We start from the raw sequence: 18,952 nt of genomic DNA, 5'->3' as shown, positions 1-18,952 counted from the left end.
TATATTTATCCATAGTGCTGCATAAAGGAAAAACAGCATCAAAGTGCTGATCCTTACAATCTTTTGATAAAGATGATCCAATTTTAAAATTTCTACAGTACCTTTCTGGGACAAATTGATAAATACACATGGGGATAATATTTGTGGTATTTCGTTGATGTACAGTGACTGCCTGTAGTGTTACAAAATGTGTTTGAAGACCATAGAACTGCTGTTGAGGATAGTGTTAAGTATCTTCATAGACAAAGCAAGTAATAATTTATTTTGTAAATTTTGAAGTAAAGGGAATTTTTTTTCTATGTACTTTTTGGAGTACCTATATGTTTACTCTTCAGAGTACAGTATAATGCCATTTTTATATTTCAGATCTGAAACTCAATGTTTTAAACTGTTGTATATCTATATTGTCTAGAAACTGTATCTGTGTGTGGATATATTTATTCGGTATTATTTAAAAATAAGACAACGTTGCAGTGAAAGAGAAATCTTTGCAGTAGAATATATTTTTGGCTATTTTGCATTTTGTGTACATTTTAGAAACAAAAAATAGCTTAATTAGTACTTCATGACCTTTTAAAAGTCTTTTTAATAATTGCAGCTTACAAAAATCATTACAAAAGCAGCAGGGTAAAAAGGTGCTGTAAGTAGTATAAAAATTATTGGTTGGATTACTTCTGTCTCTATAGCTGTACAAATATAGATTTAGATAATTGCAAAGTAATAGACATTTATGTACTAGGAACATAGAGGTAGTTTGGAATGTCACTTTGACTTTCTCCTCTAGTCCAGGAGTTAAGAGCCATTCTGCATGTGGAAAGCTGGTATGTCACAGTAGAGCATGCAAACAAGGAGAGTCAAGGGCGAGTAAGAAAATACATGAGAGATATAGGTAAAAAAAAAAAAAAAAAAAAAAAAAAAGAATGGTTTGAAGAAGAAAAGAGTGTGACAATCTGAGGGCAATCTGATTCAGACATGAAATGTAGGAAATCACGAGCAGCTAATTAGCTTATATTTGAACCTTACCTTTGCCTCAGTTTAAATCTCAGCTGAAAAATACTGTGCCTATTAATAGCTGTGGTACGTAGGTAGCACTGTATTTGAACTGACTGCAAAAGAAAATAAAGTTTTTAACTTGCAGAGCAATCTTCTTTATTTCACCTATTAAGCATTTTAATGAAAAAAAATATGAATACCCTTTGGAAATTCATTATGGAAGAGCTTTCTTTCCATAGTTTTAAAACTTGAAAAAACAATATACATCTAAATCATTTCTTGTTTGTCTGATTTAAAATCAATTAGTGTTTAAAAAACAAAAACTGGAAGAGAAACTTTGATATCCTCTACTCACTATGTAATTGCTAATTTGTAGAATTTCATATTGTTATATTGAGCATTGTTTCTATTTTAAGCTGTGTGTTTGATATTCAGGAGAAATCTGTTTTAATGGAGATGTAGATCTGGTAAGACTTTTGGGGTGGAGCAGTTTTATGCTTTAATGGAGATCTGATGTCAGCTGCTGAGCCAGATCCTCAGCAAGTTTAAATTGGCATATTTAAATCAACGTCAATGAAGAGGTGCTGGACTGTGTCCAAAGAAGGGCAATGAAGCTGGTGTAGGGTCTAGAAAACAATTATTTTGAGGAGTGGCTGTGGGAACTGGGGTTGTTTAGCCTAGAGGAAAGGAGGCTCAGGGGAGACCTTATCACGCTGCACAGTTACCTTAAAGGAGCCTATAGAGAGGTGGGAATCTGTCTCATCTCCCAAGCACCAAGTGGTAAGATGAGGGGAAATGGCCTCAAGTTGTGCCACGGGAAATTTAGGTTAGATAATAGGAGGAATTCTTTACTGAAAGAGTTGTGCTGCATTGGAACAGGCTGCCCAGGGAAGTGGTTGAGTCACCATCCCTGGAGTTCTTCAAGAAATGTGTAGATTTAAAACTTAGTAGCATGGTTTAGTGGTGGACTTTAGTACTAGGTTAAAGGTTGGACTAGATGATCTTAGAGGTCTTTTCCAACCTGAATGATTCTATGATTCTACAAGTATATGAAGCTACATCACTGAATATGTGTTTCCTTGTTCCTAAGGTCTGTTGTTACAGAAACAGAATAGGGAGAATTGAAAGATAAAATTTTATGAGCTAGACGTGCCTTCTTTGAAGAATATTAATTTGAACGACGTGGTGTTATTTCTTGTGTCCCCAAGTTACTTATGCCAAATAATAGAAATGTTCAATTATTGTTTTTTCAAACACCTTTTTTGTTTTCCTGTTTTTCCCATTCCCTCTGATTTTTCAGTTCTTAAAGCTTTGTGGATGTTTATTAGGAAAAAAAATCCTTTAAAATATCTGGTTTTTGTAGTTAAACTACTGTAGTTAAACATTCAGAAAATGCATTTTGTAAATATTTATTTAAAAATTCCATAAAATAGGGCCCAGTTATTTAGTGAAGGGGCTTGTTTTTTGTTCTTATTCAACAAGAACATAAGTAATTTATGTATGCAAGATGCATTGCAATGCATTTGAAAGTATATTTTTGGTTTGTTCTATTTGGTTGCAAAACTTTATTTGTGGAATAAATAGCTTCCAGTTCTAGAAAGTTTTCAGAATTTTAGTTTTTTTCTTTCGTTTTTATTCCCTATCCACCTTTGTGGATAAAACAAAATAGAAAAACAACAACAACAAAAAAAGGCCCTCATACATAATTTGCATAGTATGCATTGCAGTTTTCTGCAACAGTAATTTTGGCTCTTTTGAGAAAAAGATTATCCTGGAACAGTGTTTCCTTGCAGCTCACTCATTCAGAATCCTACTTAAATATTGTTCATTGAGATTAATTATTTGATACAAGTTATCTCCAAATTCATTAGAAATAAATATTTTTACCTTCTCTTTGAGGAAATGTTGAACACTAACAAAGCAGTAAAAGCCTAGTCCAAATACATTTTACATCAGAATTTGCAATGGCTACTAAATAATTTAATGGACATGCCTGATTGCTATACCCAGAAATCCTAAGCAGAACACTCTGACTTTTTTTCATGGCTTCCTCAGTATAAAGCTCTCTGGCAATGCTATTTACTAGAACAGAACTATTAGAATTGCCACTCTTTTCCACTAATTTAAACACAGTACACTTGTTCTTTGATGTTCATACTTTATTTTTCAGTGTCATCCCTATGTATACAAGCTCCAACTTTTGCTTCACAACTGATGTCAGTCTATTTAGTTAGCTTGTTCAGTTTTGTGCTTTTTTCGTGTTACCAATAAACTTCCCAGTTCTTTTTTCCCAAACTTTTTTGTCTCCTCATTCTGATCCTTCTTAGCACATACTTCTTTAAGGTCTATTAGGCTCAGTGAATTGGTGTTGAGTTACAGGATGGCTAGGTAGAAACAAAAAAATCAATTTTCTTTAAGAATGTTTGGAAATTAATTTCAGTCTGCACAAAATGAAAATTCACATTTCAGGAAAAATAAAGTATACATGGGATGTTACACACCTGAATTAGAAGAGGGACTTGAACACTCAGTTTGAACATTTGTGGTATAGCAAATCTTCCTGACAGGCCCATAAATATCTACTTGCTTATAAAGATTGGGGACAGTTCCAATATCAGAGATTGAAGAAAATAATACTGCATATTAGTAATTCAGTATGTTTAAGCCATTTCTGTACCTCAGTCTGTGCACATCTATCAACTTTGCAGTTGTTCTTACATTTGTACCACTGCCTTCTTTCGAAAGTCATCTCTGTTACCTTCTTCCACAACACAGCTAAAAATAGACTAACACATTTAAAGAAAACAGTAACTTAGGAACAGGCAAAAAAAATAAATATGTGTCCAAGTGACTATATTTTTAAACCGATTTAGTGATTTTGTTGGCTCTCAGGCCAACATCAAACCTAAAAATGTAACACAGGGCAAGATCTTAAGAAATATTTTCTTTTTTTTTTTTTTTGTCTTAAAAATGATGTTTTTGAAGCTTTATTGATTCACCTGCAATTATATCCAAATAACTTATTTTTGGAAGAAGATTATTTCCAGAAAAAATGGTTTGAAAGGTTTTTTTATATGTCATTTCTAAAATAGAAAAAGATAGTGGTTTTATAAAAATATCAGATAGCTTTTAAAACATTTTGTTTTGTGCATTTGAGTAAAATAACAACGTATCTAATGTTAGGAGGTTAAACAATGCAAATTAATCTTTGAAATGAACAAGATAGATATAAATCTATGAATTACAATTATTTTTACAATTATGTGTGAACAATTATAAAACCTAAAAGATGACTAATTAGATTTTTAAGTTAACTGGCAAATTTGCCCCACATTTTGCATTTAGATTTCCTATTGATACGAACAATAAGTAACTAAACTCTCCCTGAATCTCTGTACATCCTTTCATATTTCACAGCAGGATCCAAGTCTTTCTTTAAATTCCTTCTTTATCAGATACTGTGGCAGAGCAGATTTGGCCCTTCAGATAATGTGTACTCATTAAGAAAGAAAAATGACTTTTTCTCCTTCTATGCCAGTATTTTAGATGCTATAGCTGAGGCTATAGCATACGAGCATGAGAACTTCCTTAACAATCCCAGTCATCTCAGTACCACTGAGATTTAGGTAGAATACATCCCATACCATTACAGAAGCAGGCACCTTATGTCTACACTATGTCTGTACTCCAGAAAAGGAAGTTGACCCTGTGACTCCTACAAGAAACTTGGCAATTCTGGAACTATGCAGGTTGTAGACTACCGTGCAGAATAAAAGACAGCTGTATGCACAGGTACTTCTGAAGTCACAGTGTAAAGAGGATATATAGCCCATGTATAATTAGACGTTTTTAGACCCAAATGTTGAGTTGTGAATGCACTGTGACAGGTGATCACAGCTTGTCTTCTGTTTTGTACAGTTGTACGTACAGAAATTTGTACACAGGCCCTTAGATGCAAAATCCTATTGTCTCCTCTTCATTTGCTTTAGAAAAGCTAGAAATGCATCTAAAAAGGACATGTAAGATGTAATATATTTCAATTACCAGATTGTTCAACAGTTAAAAATTTCAACAATCTATGTATTTTACTCTTAATTGCTGTTTATGTTAGATCTCTTTTGAGCTTTGACTCCTGAACATTCTTTAAAAATATATGTCAGATTTAAAGTAAAGTTTAGAATCTGTACTGTGCAAAAATAGGCCTTTCAAGTTCTCTTAATAAAGAAAATACTGCAGTTACATTGTACATGCTAAATTATTTTGTACTATTTTGGAACAGAGACTCTTAAATCTGTAGTCTATTCACTCAGCTCATTCCTTTAATTAGTTCAGAGAAAATAAAGCACCTAGAATTTTGACAGTGGTGAGATTCCAGAGCTTATTCTGGGACTGTGGAGGTGCTGTAAAATGCTGCAGGAAGAATTTTATTGCAGCTAGGAATTAAAGTTGAAAGCCCTGTCTTTCCTCTAAGGATGCATTCACAGGTTCCTGCATATTGTGTGGGCAAGGTAAGTCTGTAATGGGAGAATCAAGGCACACCTGAAGCTACTGCACAATGACAATGTGCAAAGTTTAGGTATAAGGTATAATTGTAACCTACCATCCAGTCTAACTTACTCAGACTCCCTGAATTTTGTCAGCCTGCCCTCGAACTACCCTTCTAGATTTTATTGAAAAAAGCATAAAAGCAACTCCAAGTCAGTCCAGCTGCCACAATCCCTTTTTGAAATGCAGAACAGGAAATCACTGCGTGTGTCCAGATGTTGGTCAGCTCAGTGCTATCGACATCAACATCAACACCTATGTCCCTTGTAAAAATGGGTATATATCAGGAGTTTGGGCAGGGGGAAGGTAACACTTTGTGTTAAAGGGAGAGGTGGAAAGAAAAGAAGCTTGCAAAGTTGTTTGCAATAGTGTTATTAGGCTTCAGTGTTTACAAAGGTAAAGCTCGTGCAGTTAACCCATTAATAGTGTAGTGGAAAATGGAGTTTCCAAAAGGCTGGCTAACTGGATTTTAACTTTAATGCACATGGATATTACATTCATGTTAGTCCAGCTCCTTGAGCTTGAAAATGGGATTGACCGGAACAAAGTTGTTTGTCAAAAAAAAAAAAAAAAAAAAAAAGAGAAAGAAAAACAAAAACAGCAGGCAACTTTGTATTGTGCAGCTGATACAAAACTGAAGATGCTGTAACAATCAGGCATGCTGTCTCCATTGACAGTTGTGTACACTTGTGCAGCAAGAAACATTTGTTAGAAAAAGGAGCTCTCTATATACTCTCCAAGAATGGAAAATTAGAATAGAATAGAATCAGGTCTAGAATAGAACTAATTAGTTCTTAGAATAGAACTTATAGTCAAAGAAAAGTGGTAACAGAGAACATTTTTAATAGTATAGGAGTAGGCAAATAGAACATCTTTTATCTGAAACTCCAGATCACATGTACTTCCCTAGAAAAACATTCCCTCTCCCTACTTCTCCCTTTTCCTCTCCCTCTCCCTTTCCTTCTTTTTCCTTCTCCCTCTCCTCTCCTCTCCTTCAGAGATAACTTACTAGCTTGTTTATTACAGCTCAGGGAGGACTGCCCAAAAAGCTAAAAAAAAAAACAAAAAACATTTGCCCAAAAAACATTTTAAACATTTTTTTTTCTTTCATATAGGATCAGCATAATGCAGAGACACCAACTGAAAGTAAGTATGTTTGAAATTTATATTCAGACTTCTGCCAGTCTCATATCATTTGGCTTTGGTGTTAACCCTCATGTTAAGAATATGAACCATCTTATGTTTTTATGGGTGTTGGTTTTACAGAGAAAGACTTCAAAGAATGGGTATAATTGCATAGAGTGAAATCTTCAGGTTGGTATTTTAAAAAATCCCTGACTTGCAAGAATATTTTGAAAAAAATACACTTTACACACTGCAAAGTTATTCTGCAGTAAAATATACTGGATTTTGTACACAGAGCTGTTTTTCTGATCACTGTTTTATATTTCTACTGAACTGTACTTCTTTTTTTTTTTTTTCTTTTTTTCCCTGAAATAAAAGAAAAGGATAAGAAAAAAGGACAACTTCCATTTTAATAAATGCTATGGTTTTAGATTAGTGTTTGAAGAGTGTGCAGATGGAAAATACTGAGTCATTTTTCAAAATAAGTAGCTTTTTTTAAGCGAACATTTTAGCAGTGTTGTCGGGAGAAGTTATGTTCCTTCTTTGTCAGTGAAGTGACCAGATAAGCTTCATGTACAACAAACCTTTTCAAAACTTTCTGATAGGGTTCTTCCTTCTACCAGAGTCCTGAAAGTGAATCCCAGAGCAGAATAACATGTGAAATGTGAATAAGCTTCATGCTTTACTTACAGTAGGATTCATACATGTGATACTAATACTTATTTTGTTTTCAGCAATTTATTCCCCGTTGAAGCCTGTCCAATTCACCTTTGCTTTTGAACCATTTCTGAATGTTGATTCTCATGGGGGGAAAAGACATAGTGTTTTAAAAATGTTCGATTTTGTTCTCTGTAAAATAATGTGATCCCTTCTTCCAATAATTGAGAAATGTGATAAATAACCTCTTAGTTATTAAAGGATGTACACAGTTTTGTAGCTTCTACAGTAATTAAACACAGTAATTTCATGCAACATGAATGTTCATGCCTTTTTAAACTTTACTCATTTTCTGGAAAATTGTGCAACCAATCAACCAGCTCTAGTAACTCCAAAATAGGATACAAAATAAGCTTATAAAGAAAGAAAACCAAACAAAAAAACACTGGGCCATACTTAAAGTATAATGAAGACTGAAAATACATTTATGATTTTTAAATATCTTGAAGCGAATGTGAGTCATTCCTGCAAAACCAATACTAATAAATATGTTTTACTAATAAATAGCTTTTAATCAGTATGTTCAGTACAGGAAAAAGACATAATTTTTATATTATACTTTTAAGAACTGTAAATGATTTCAAGTGCTGTAGTGCTTGAATATCTTTTCTTTTGACTTCTATATGGTATTTTTATTAATATCTTTCCAGTAAATAGAACCAAAATCTCACTGTATCAAAATTCTATAAGTTAATGAGCTGGAAATATAATTCTCCAGCTATTGTCTCACAGCTTTGTACCTCTTTTAGTTCTATTCCAAAATCCAATAGAAAAGTAGTAGTTTGCAGTAGATGTCTCCTTAAAGCCTGACATGAATATGTTGGGATGTTGGATTATTTTTGTAGCTGTCACTATTAATTGATTCTGAAGTTAGTGCATCTCAGTAGCCAGATAGCTGTCTTTTCTGCTTATTCAAAATCTACTCAAGAATGGTAGAAATTGGTGCTAGAGTAATAACATGATAAAGTTTTTAACAGTTATTCAAAATTTGTAAAAATCAGACTGTTGGCTGTTAAAGTGGATAAAATCCTAAAAAGTGAGGTATCTTCATCAACGCTCAACAACATATCCTGAATGAGCGAGACACTCCTTAAATGTTTCAAAAGTAAGAAACTGAAACTGAAAGAACAAGAAAATGCAGGGTTATCTCAAAAAAAAATATCTTTTTAATTCCATTGGGGAAGAAATTCCTTCAGTCTTTATAACAATCTTTGCATGCTGCATTCTGAAAAACTCTTCTTGTAGCCAAAATAGCCAGAAGAGAGAAAGCTGATGGCTTAGGTAAGCTGGAGATGACTCCCATTCTTGCTCTTCTTTTGTATAAATCAATCAACTTTGCATCTATCAACTACTGGAAGAACTTTTTGCTTTGTTGTGAATTTGTATCAGCAAATATCATGAGAAGAGGTGAGAAATCTGTATGATACCTATACTGGTATGTTGTGTATGTCCACAAAATATCACATGATAGTCTTGTGTTTTGTTTTATAACAAATTTTCACATTGTGCTACAGGGAGCTGTGGACAGCTTCCTCCATGAGGTTCATGCTGTCATAGCATAACAGAGGAAAATGTGGAGGTGGACATGTTTACATCCTCTGACCTATAGTACTAATAATTCACATTACTACTGTAACAAAATCCTCTGTGCTGAGGTTAGGGTTTTTCTCACAGTCTCCAGGTGATCTCAACTTGTGTATTGTCATTTCTCTATGTAAAATCCATTTATTACATCTTTATGTAGTTAACAATCATTACTGGATTCAAAGACTGGAGCTCTATGCTCATATTAGGTGGTATGATTGCTTATCTTTAAATAATACACTTCCTTTTAAAGTCTTAATTATTAACAAACCCCATTTCAAAAATTCATTTTAAAATAAAAAAATATTGGGAAAGAAGGCTTACTAATAAATCTTGGTTTAATGCTTTGCACTGTGTCATGCACTGTAGGTTGTGAGGGTTACTTCCTATTATTCCAAAATGATTCACTGAGACTTTCAATTCCACATAATGTCTGAGAACATGAATCATGAACCAAGACTGAGAGAAACAGAGAAATCTTATTTAAAATATTTTATTTATCAGTATAGGATTTTTAATGCACATTTTATCATTCCTAAAAATTTCTCAAAGTGTACGAAGTATGTGAATGAGGATTCAATAAGTTTATGTCTTCAGAGCTTGGTTACAGGTCATCAGACAGCTGAATACATGGACAGTCTGATGTCAGGAAAGTTCCTTCTCTTCACTTACAGCAGATTTGACAAGCATTCCTATTGAGGGCAGTGCTATTTTACAAGCAAATTTAAACATATAAATGAATCCTTTTCTTGCTCTTCACTACCATTTTTTTTTTTAGGAAACTTTGTCCTCTTATATTTGTTATAAAATAAAACAAAATAGGTTCAATATTCACAAAAAACTTCTTAGCCTCATCAAGTCCATTGAAAACTTGTACTGTCGAGGTTCACCAAATCCAATGCAATTTTTCTTTTTGTAAAAATGTGGTGCATCATTGTCTTTCTCTAGAATGTCCTGAGTAGAAAATCATAGCTTTACAAATCTGCCAGGAAAACAACAATGTCCTAAAACATATAATTACACTTAATTGTGCTCTGTAATAAAATTAATGTTCACAAATTTACACTTGCTCTGTCTGCTCTGTTTTTACCATAAAGCAGCTATATACAAGATTAAGTGCTTTCCTATGATTCCTAATTGCTGTTGGTGCAGATGTTGGTAAATGTTGGTCAATCTGATGTAACTCATTCATGGTATCACATTATTCTCATGATTATATGTTATCTCACAGAAATCTTGCTGTTCCAGTATGTTTACCCAGAAACCTGATGACACTAAAATACAGTCTAGAAATGACAAGATCAGAAGGTGAAATTTCAAATAAGCATGCTGGAATTATTCAGTGTGATGTTATTGTTATACATATGGGATATATTGAAGTAGTACACTTCAGATGTAGAATATTTTCTAGATATTTTCTCTGATTGTGTGGAGAATCTTTAAATTTTCCATAAAAGTGGCTAGAATTTGATGTTCTATTGAAGTTGATAGCTGGAGTTACTTTCAGCTTTGCAGTATTATATAATGCTTTTTTCATAATGAAAATGTAATTTGGTTTAAGGCAGCTCAGATTTGATATTTCAATTTCTTTGCACGCATGAAGGGGAATAATGCACATTGTCCCAGCAGAGTTTTTCATTAATAGTCGGGTCCTTTCAAACTTGGCCTTCTGTGATTTTGTGAGAATCTATGGCAAAGCAAAAAAAAAAAAAAAAAAAAAAAAAAATTTTTAGTTGAAAGAATATCACTATTTGTTTCCTCATATTATTTTCATGATCATTGTAAAAAACCCTCTACTCACATTTCTTTATGGTTGGAATGCATTTGCAATTTATGTACTTCTACATTGCTTTCTGTGTTTTGTTGTAGACCTCTGTGTATTGTTGTTACTTTCAGCATGTTTAACTAGTGTTCTCTCTCATTTTACAATCATCAGCAAAATAGCTTATTGTGCAAAATAATAGCTAAAATGGTGTAATAGATACACATGTTCTGTTCATGATGGTAGAGTAATATTTTTGGTCATTTTTTTTCACACCTCTGTACTATTCTATCTATACATATCTACATACATCTAGGTCACTATCGAACACATGGCCTTAATAATTTAAAATACACATGGTAATTTAGAGTATTTACAAGACAAGAAGTGCAATGACTTTTTGCCACATTTTGTGTCTGTACAATATAAAATACTTTCAGAGGATTACTTACCATATAATTTTCCCCATATAGGAATACAAGGAGCAGAGATGAACATAACTCTTCAGCTATCAGCACAGCACTGTAGGAAATTCATTCTTTTGCTGTCGTATTTATTTAACTCAAATAGTTCTTTTCATTACCCTTTGTACAACAAACTGATGAGTTTGCCCCCACACCACTTTGTGCTGCTGAATAGCATGGTTTTAGAATAGAAATTGCTCAGTACTCATAATTCAATTGTATTGCAGACTGTCCACCACTGAAAGGGGCTGACTATCCTCCTTTCCCCAATCTTATATCCTTTCCTTGCATCAGAACCAGTGATCACATGGGTCTTTGAGGACCCTTTGAAATTTCTGCTTTAAATGGGAAATTTCCATTTTTGTACATCTATTCCCATAAACCAGCTTGTCTGTCACTTTTTACAAAAAATGAAGCAGGAGAATATTTTTCAGTTTTGAAAAATTTTGAACACTTTCTTTACAGGGTAGTGTTATCTTGCCCTTTTCCATGTATTTGGCTAGCAGTCCATTTAATTCATAATTTGTGTGTTCTTCTAAAGAGCTAGTTCATGACTACAAATAGCCAGATAAAAAGTATCCAGATACTGAATGTGTCAGCAGCCAAAATGTAGTCAGTTTGATGAGGGAGCTTGATTTACATTTAAGCATCTCAGTAAAAAGCCAGAGCTTGAAAAATAATGAGCACTTATCAAAACCAATGACAGCTTTTGATGTTAACTGTCTTAGAAATGTCTTCTCACTTTCTTAAGAACTTTACTCTTTCTAATAATTCTGGGATTGTCATGCAGTACAATTTTTTCTTACCGTAAAAATAGGGATTCGTGTAATAAACTCTGCTAATCTGTGTTTGTATGCTGCTCTTTCTTTTTTTTCCTTTTTAGATTTATTATTTGAGTTTTTATGTTGCTTTACTCTTAATTGTTCATCTGCTTTTATTTGTTGTCTTTTGTTGTTGTTGTTGCAGTGGATGTTTTAGTATTACTTCTATACTTGAGTGTTTTAACTTACTCATCAAGTTACTTTTTTTCCTCTTGGTCTTGATTGCAGCATTAATCTTTGTTGTTTGAGTTCTAGGTAGTATCAAGTTCTTGAATTTCAATGTGCTCTGCCTTTTTCTAAAGATCTTTGCCATGTTTAACTTTATAATATGCTTACATTATATCCCTGTGTATTTGATTAGTATTTGCATTTGTTCAAGGAATAAATTATATGATAATTATGGGCAATTATTTTCTGAAATTATCTTCCATATGTCAGTCTTAAAATACTAATTTATACTGAGCAGCTCTTAAGATTTGCTTCAAATTTATTTATAGTTTTATTTCATAAATTATATCTCCACTATAACACCCAGTGTTAGCAGTTTCTCATAGCTGGCAGTGTCACTTCTTGCATACAAGGTATGTAAGCAGCTTGTTTTATTTTTTTCTTATATTTCTTTATGGAGCCAGGAAGCTCTGAACAGAATATTCTTTAGAGCACATGGATAAAAAAGGATAAAATATGACATTTTGATGTCATATGACATTTTTCTAGTGGGGAAAATTCAGCCATTTTGTTGACACTGCTTTTGCTTTCCTTTAGTTGTACTGGGAGGGCTAAGGTTTCCTGTGGTCCCAGTCTGCATACATAATCAACAGAAAGGTTTATGTATTGACTTTTAAATAATGTGGAACATATCTTCTCTTTGAAGGCAGCAGAGATCTATTGACCCAATTGATTCTGAACAGGGTCTATTGATAGTATTCTAGCATTGGTGTTCAAAATGAAGAGAAACATTGAGCTGCAGGAAGATGACAATGGCATAAGACATAGTTCAGCTCTGGTGACCCTTTCTGTGATAGGCAGATTTGTAAGCCACTGTGGTTATTTCACTAGAGGCCTGAAAGCCGTATTAACTTATATCTAAGAAAAAGCCTAGGTTTCCCAGCTTTCAAGAAGTTTTTCCATACTGTAAGGGAGAGAAAAAGGTCTTTGGCACATTTCATACAATCATAGAATCATCTAGGTTGGAAAAGACCTTCAATATCATCAAGTCCAACCATCAAGCTGACCTACCAAGTCCCATCACTAAACCATGTCCCTTAGTGTCGTGTTCACACATCTCTTAAATACCTTCAGGAATGGGGACTTCACTGCTTCCATGGGCAGCCTGTTCCAATGCTTCACCACCCTCTCTGAGAAGAAACTCTTCCTAATATCCAATCTGAATCCCCCCCCCGGCACAACTTGTGGCTGTTTCCTTGTATCCTATCACTTGTCACCTAAGAGACTGACACCTTCTTCGCTGCAACCTCCTTTGAGGTAGTCATAGAGAACGATGAGGTCTGCCCTCAACCTCCACTTCTCAAGACTGAATCTCAAGTCCCTCAGTCACTCCTCAGAAATCTTATTTTCTGACATCTCCTTACATTACACTACTTATCATTCTTGAAAAACAGTTGCAAAAATAATTTAGAGCCATCTATATCCGGTAAACTCATTATTCAGCAGATCGCTATATGTTTCACTGATCATGAAATATTACAAAGCATATTTAAATATAAATTATGCATTTTTCTAATTAGCTTTCTCATTTGTAAAAACATGTTTGGATATTACCTCATGTTTTTCCTTAGGAAACATTCTGATTTAATAGCTGTTAATGTTTGAACTGTTCTATTAATCTCAGCTATTCTGAGCTCTCCTCAAAACTTCTTTTTGGAGAAGACTAAACATCTCCTACAACAATTTAGATGAATCTCACAGAGTAAAGGCAGAGAAAGGTGATATTTCAATGCAAATTAAAATGTTATTAAATGATTACAAAATGTTTCTACATGACAATTCTGTGTTAATATTTTGGTATGCATATGACAATAGTTCCGATTTTTCTACAAGAAAATAAATGTAATATTGTTCAAATTAACTTCTGTTAACAAGTAGTTAGACAGACTTGTGTGTGTAGTATCAAAGGAGCACTACCTAAGTACCAGCAGCAAAACTAGGTCTTTATGTCCTCACTGTCATATATTTTTTGTCTTCTGGGGGTGATAAAAAATTATGTCATACTGCCACACCAGATTTTCACTGAACAGAAGCTTTGGACAAATTGTTGTATATTTCTTACATGCGCACTTCAGATGGAGGTAACAAGAACCCATACAGAATTGTTTCAGTCATCTTTTCAACTTTTTAGTTTAGTGGTTTTTTTGTTGTTGTTTTTTAAACTCTTAAGATGTGTGGAAAATACCCTGATAATTTTAGGATAATTTTTCAAAATAAATATAATTTTACTTTGATGTACATATTATTAGTGTATTGAATCTGTGTGTCTTCTTATCTCTGCAGAAGAATTGCATGAAAATATTAGTTCTGATGCAAAACAAATGTCAGAAACAGCTGCTACTGATATGAACAGCCAGAGAGAGGATAAATCAAAGGAAGAAATCAAGTCAGAAATTACTTCTGTTTCCAAGGAAACCTGGATTAGCTTTGAAGACTTCTGTGTTTGTTTCCAGTAAGAAACAGAGGTTTTGTGTTGTATTCCTTAAAATGTATGGTATAATAATGATAAAATGTGAAATGTGACTATATAAAACCTGTTTCTTCTCAACAGATCTTTTATGTATAACTATCCTTCCTTTCAGGGTAGTCCCAAGGCTTCAGATTTACTGTCCCTATTGGCAGTGAATCTGTAGGTGCAGCCCCAGGCTGTCTTGGGTGTGCCCTCCAGAGTACTGCAGAGAACACAGCCATTGGCTTCATGAAGTGTATTACACACTGTATGTAATGTGGATAGAACATGGTAGGTCATGGATCACATAGCAATTCGGGTGCTCTCATCTGACACATCAGCCACTGGTTGGCCCCAGTCTGTGAACGTTACAATTCTATAGCAATAAAAATTGTTGAAATCTTCCATATTTGAAAGGGAAAAAATTCTCAATATCACATTTTTACTCACACTTAGCACTTGGCATTATGCATGTGTAGCATATAAAGCATAGACGAGACGGATCAAGATGAGTGCAACATTTATGTTGCACATCAGCCCTTAGGTAAGATTTTGTTTTCCCACTACTTCAGAACTTACTGCAGAAAAGAAACTTTGTATTCTCCCACCAATTTTAAAATTTCTTCTTTTAAAAATTGTGTAGTTTACTTAATATTTATACATATATATCAGACCTGATCTGTATATTAAAAATAAACACCCTTTTCTGATGTTCTTTAAAATCATTCCGCTATTTGTAATTGTCACGTTACTTGCATGCTGTCTTTGCTGTCATTTTTCCTTTCTGCCTTCCCCTGGTCCCCACCTTCCCTTCTGGGGTATCCCTTTAACTTCTGTCTTCTGTATTTAAGGAGCCTGGAAAAATACAGCTCCTTTGGACAACCTCACATTGCTGACGGGAGTAATTTTCTCAGAGAAAGCTCACACTTTCTTTTTTTTTTTTTCTCATTTTAGTTTGTAATTGGGATTTTTTTGTGTGAAGCTTTTGTTTTCATAGAGTGTAAAATATGGACTCTTAAACTTGTTAGCCAAATGTTAAAATAGTGTTGACATTTTGTAGACTACAGCAATATTAAGAAATACCAAGCATTTGTCAGTTTCTTAAAATCCTGTCCTAAGTGCATTTGAGTTATTAATTTGAGTTATTATTTTTACAGTGAACTGGTAAAGCGTTTTTTACCAAAAGCATCTCAATTCACCTTTGAAGAATTTATCACTTGAAGAATTTAGGTGCCTAACTTTTTAATTTTTACTGGTCACTTCTGTTGGAAGCATTTCCTTATCTGACTAGTCTATATCTCCGATACCATCAAAACAAGATGAATGTTCAGAGTTTGTATCACCTTTGGGAAATCAGAAAAACTCTGGTCATTGTAGGAATTGATATGTCAGCAATAAATCATGAATAAAATATCTGAGTAATCAAAACATTTATTTTATGTAAGACATTGGACTTCACATTCAATGTCATCCATCCTAAATTAACACTGAAGCCAAAATATTGTCCTTGGTTAAATCAAGGTCAGAATATATATTTTTTTTTTAATCAGGAATTGTGATAAAGTTTCTGAAAGTAAGCAGTCACCAGATAATTGAAAGAGGTATGAATAAACTTTACAAAAGAGTTCTACCTTACTGTGAAATACTTCATAGAAAACTTCATTACAGTAATTTTTAGGCATGGAAATTATTAAGTAATATTAGCTTATTACAATTCATAGATTACAGATTAATAGGACAAATTAGTGGCTTGACCTCCAGTGGACAGCACTTTATAAGTACAGCAAAAGTATAAATTAATATCAGCTGCTTTCTCCAGAGGTGAATTGTACTGACCCTTTATGAAGCAAAAAATACTGAATCATTTATGAGAAATAGCTGTGAGTGATTTATGGAAGATTATAATGCATTTACTAAGAAAAATTAGTATCTTATGCAATGAAAAATCATCTACCTGAAATATGTCATTTATACTAAAATTATTTTCCCCCTTTTTGTTTTGTGTTGTTTTCTTCCTAGGAACCTGTATGTATTCCATAAGCCACACACATATGCTTATAATTACCAGAAGACAGATTTTAAGGTATATGACTATATTGAGTTTGTATGTACTTTTAAAATTTTTTGTCAAAACTTTACATAATTCGATAGTACATATTTCCTAAATTTCATTGGTACACCAAATAGAACTGCTATTACTGAAAAAATAATAACACCTTAGAATTATTACAGTCAATATAATGATGTTTGCTAGAAAATACCCAGAAGTGATTCATTGTGTTTAAGACAAGGGGAAAAAATGTTGTGGATTGCCATTGCAGAATAATTCAAAACATATTGAATAAGTAAATCATAAAAGTTGGTAGTGAGAGTATATTTTAGAGTGAAACACATCTCCATCCATTCATCTTGAATGAAATCTACTTCATAGCAATTTAGAGACTTTTCTAAATTAATTTCAATAATGATTCAGCTTCAGAATCCCCTCTTCAGTTCTCATTCATCTTCACCTGTCACCTAGTACCCAAATCAGGGGTCTGTTCAGCTTAACCCTCCATTTTCTCTTTACATACTAAGTCCTATGATCAGGTTCTGATGCAGAACTAACCCTCAGTTACACTGAAATAATGATAGCTTTTTAAACCTGCCATTAGTTCTTATTATCAGAATGCTATTCAACATGTCTGAATATCCTGTTCCAGCTCTAGTTGCATGCTGTAACTGTAGTGTAATTACATAGTACTTTGTTAAGTATAAACTCCAGGTATGAATTTAATATAAAATTCTGTACTGAGAAAGTTAACTACATGGATTGTGCTTCATAATTGTAGTGCCTCTACACCTCTCTGTATTTATAATCAAATCATAACAAATTTTATCAAAAATTACACGATATAATTCCACAAGCCGTAATCAAATGCAGACTATATAACCTTCTGTGCTGTTGTGCTAAAAATGTATCTAATCACCCTTTGCTATAACATCATTCTATTTTTTACATTGATAAGCATGAGATGTTTACACTATTAGGCAAATTCTGTATCAGCATTATAAAAACACTTTTATATTATGCTACAAAGCTAACAGGAATTGTATTCCAGGATCAAACACCAAAAATGTATTGATATGTCTTCAGGAAAAAGCTGACATATTAAAAGAGTTCTGAAGCAAAGAAGCTTATTCACCTTCAGATTTTGAAGAATATCTAGGAACAGCAGAGTCATTCTACTGTTTTTGATATTTGAACAAGAATTATGTATTAAAGTTGAGAATGAAAAATGCTGCCTCCATACATAATGAGGCAGAATCAGTTATGTTTACCAATTAAAAGAGCCTTTATTTATTATAAGCTACTGTGTCTAACTAGAGTCCGGAAGTTGCAACACAAAGCAAACATTTTGTTCTTCTGTTAAATGCTGTTTGTCAAGGGGAACTACTGAAGTACTACATATAAAGAAAATCATGTAAAAGTAGATGAATTCTCATTCAAGAAACTTTTACATTTTCTTTTATCTCCTAACTGAACAATATGGTTTATACATGCAGCATGAGGCTCTGGGCTCGAATGATATCTGCTATTTGGAGGAAATAAGGACGACTAATTTCTTCTTTTTCATACTGTATCTATGGTCATAATATCAAAAATCTAATGCTTTTTATAAGTCTGAGCAGGCAATATTCAACAAAAATGAGAGAGAGTAAAAAATGAGAGATATTAAAATGTCTTTTTTCTATACAGTCTACTGACGATCCAGTCCTCTATTATTTACTTGTGGACAGTCTGAAATCCACTGAAATACTGGTTAGTTTCTCTGCATTAGTACGCTGGGACATTGGAGGTAAGGCCAATGCAGAAAAGTGTATGTTAATGTTTAATATGTTTATGCAGTTGAGTTTAGCTATGGAGTATTTTGGCATAGTTTAGCATTAAATAGTAAAGTTGATTCTTGGTAATACACTAAAAGTCCAAGGAATGTTTTCTTGTTACTTCATATTGAAAATGAATATTTTCTTGAAAGGATCCCTTTACTGTATATTATGTTTTGATGCATGCTTTTCATCAATATCTTTCTGATATGGATTTCTTTGTGTTTCTTAGTCTTTTTTTTTTTTTTAATCTACATAATTTTCGTTCTTGAAAGCCACTTTATGCCTGAGCTGATAAAAATGCAGTAAAGTTAGTAATATGACTAGAGATGAATTTTGAATTGATTTTTAAACCAATGCACAGTAAGCTCATTTAAAGGTGTATTATTTCAAAATC

At 33.2% G+C, this 18,952-nt stretch overlaps 1 protein-coding gene across 2 annotated transcripts in view; it reads left to right on the top strand.

Moving 5' to 3' along the window:
• The window catches only part of ADGB (androglobin), a 118,388-nt gene that overhangs the window by 46,211 nt on the left and 53,225 nt on the right, over positions 1 to 18,952 (top strand). For both annotated transcript variants that reach the window (XM_083832557.1, XM_083832558.1), the window contains 4 exons: positions 6,654 to 6,684; positions 14,523 to 14,691; positions 16,708 to 16,771; positions 18,428 to 18,527. In XM_083832557.1, the coding sequence (XP_083688683.1) occupies positions 6,654 to 6,684; positions 14,523 to 14,691; positions 16,708 to 16,771; positions 18,428 to 18,527 (364 nt within the window). The remainder of the gene's footprint in view (positions 1 to 6,653; positions 6,685 to 14,522; positions 14,692 to 16,707; positions 16,772 to 18,427; positions 18,528 to 18,952) is intronic.

Source organism: Anser anser (assembly GCF_964211835.1).
Source record: "Anser anser genome assembly, chromosome: 3".
Taxonomy (NCBI): Eukaryota; Metazoa; Chordata; class Aves; order Anseriformes; family Anatidae; genus Anser; species Anser anser.
The sequence above is the reverse complement of the archived record's forward strand: the minus strand, read 5'-3'. Positions and strand labels throughout refer to the sequence as shown.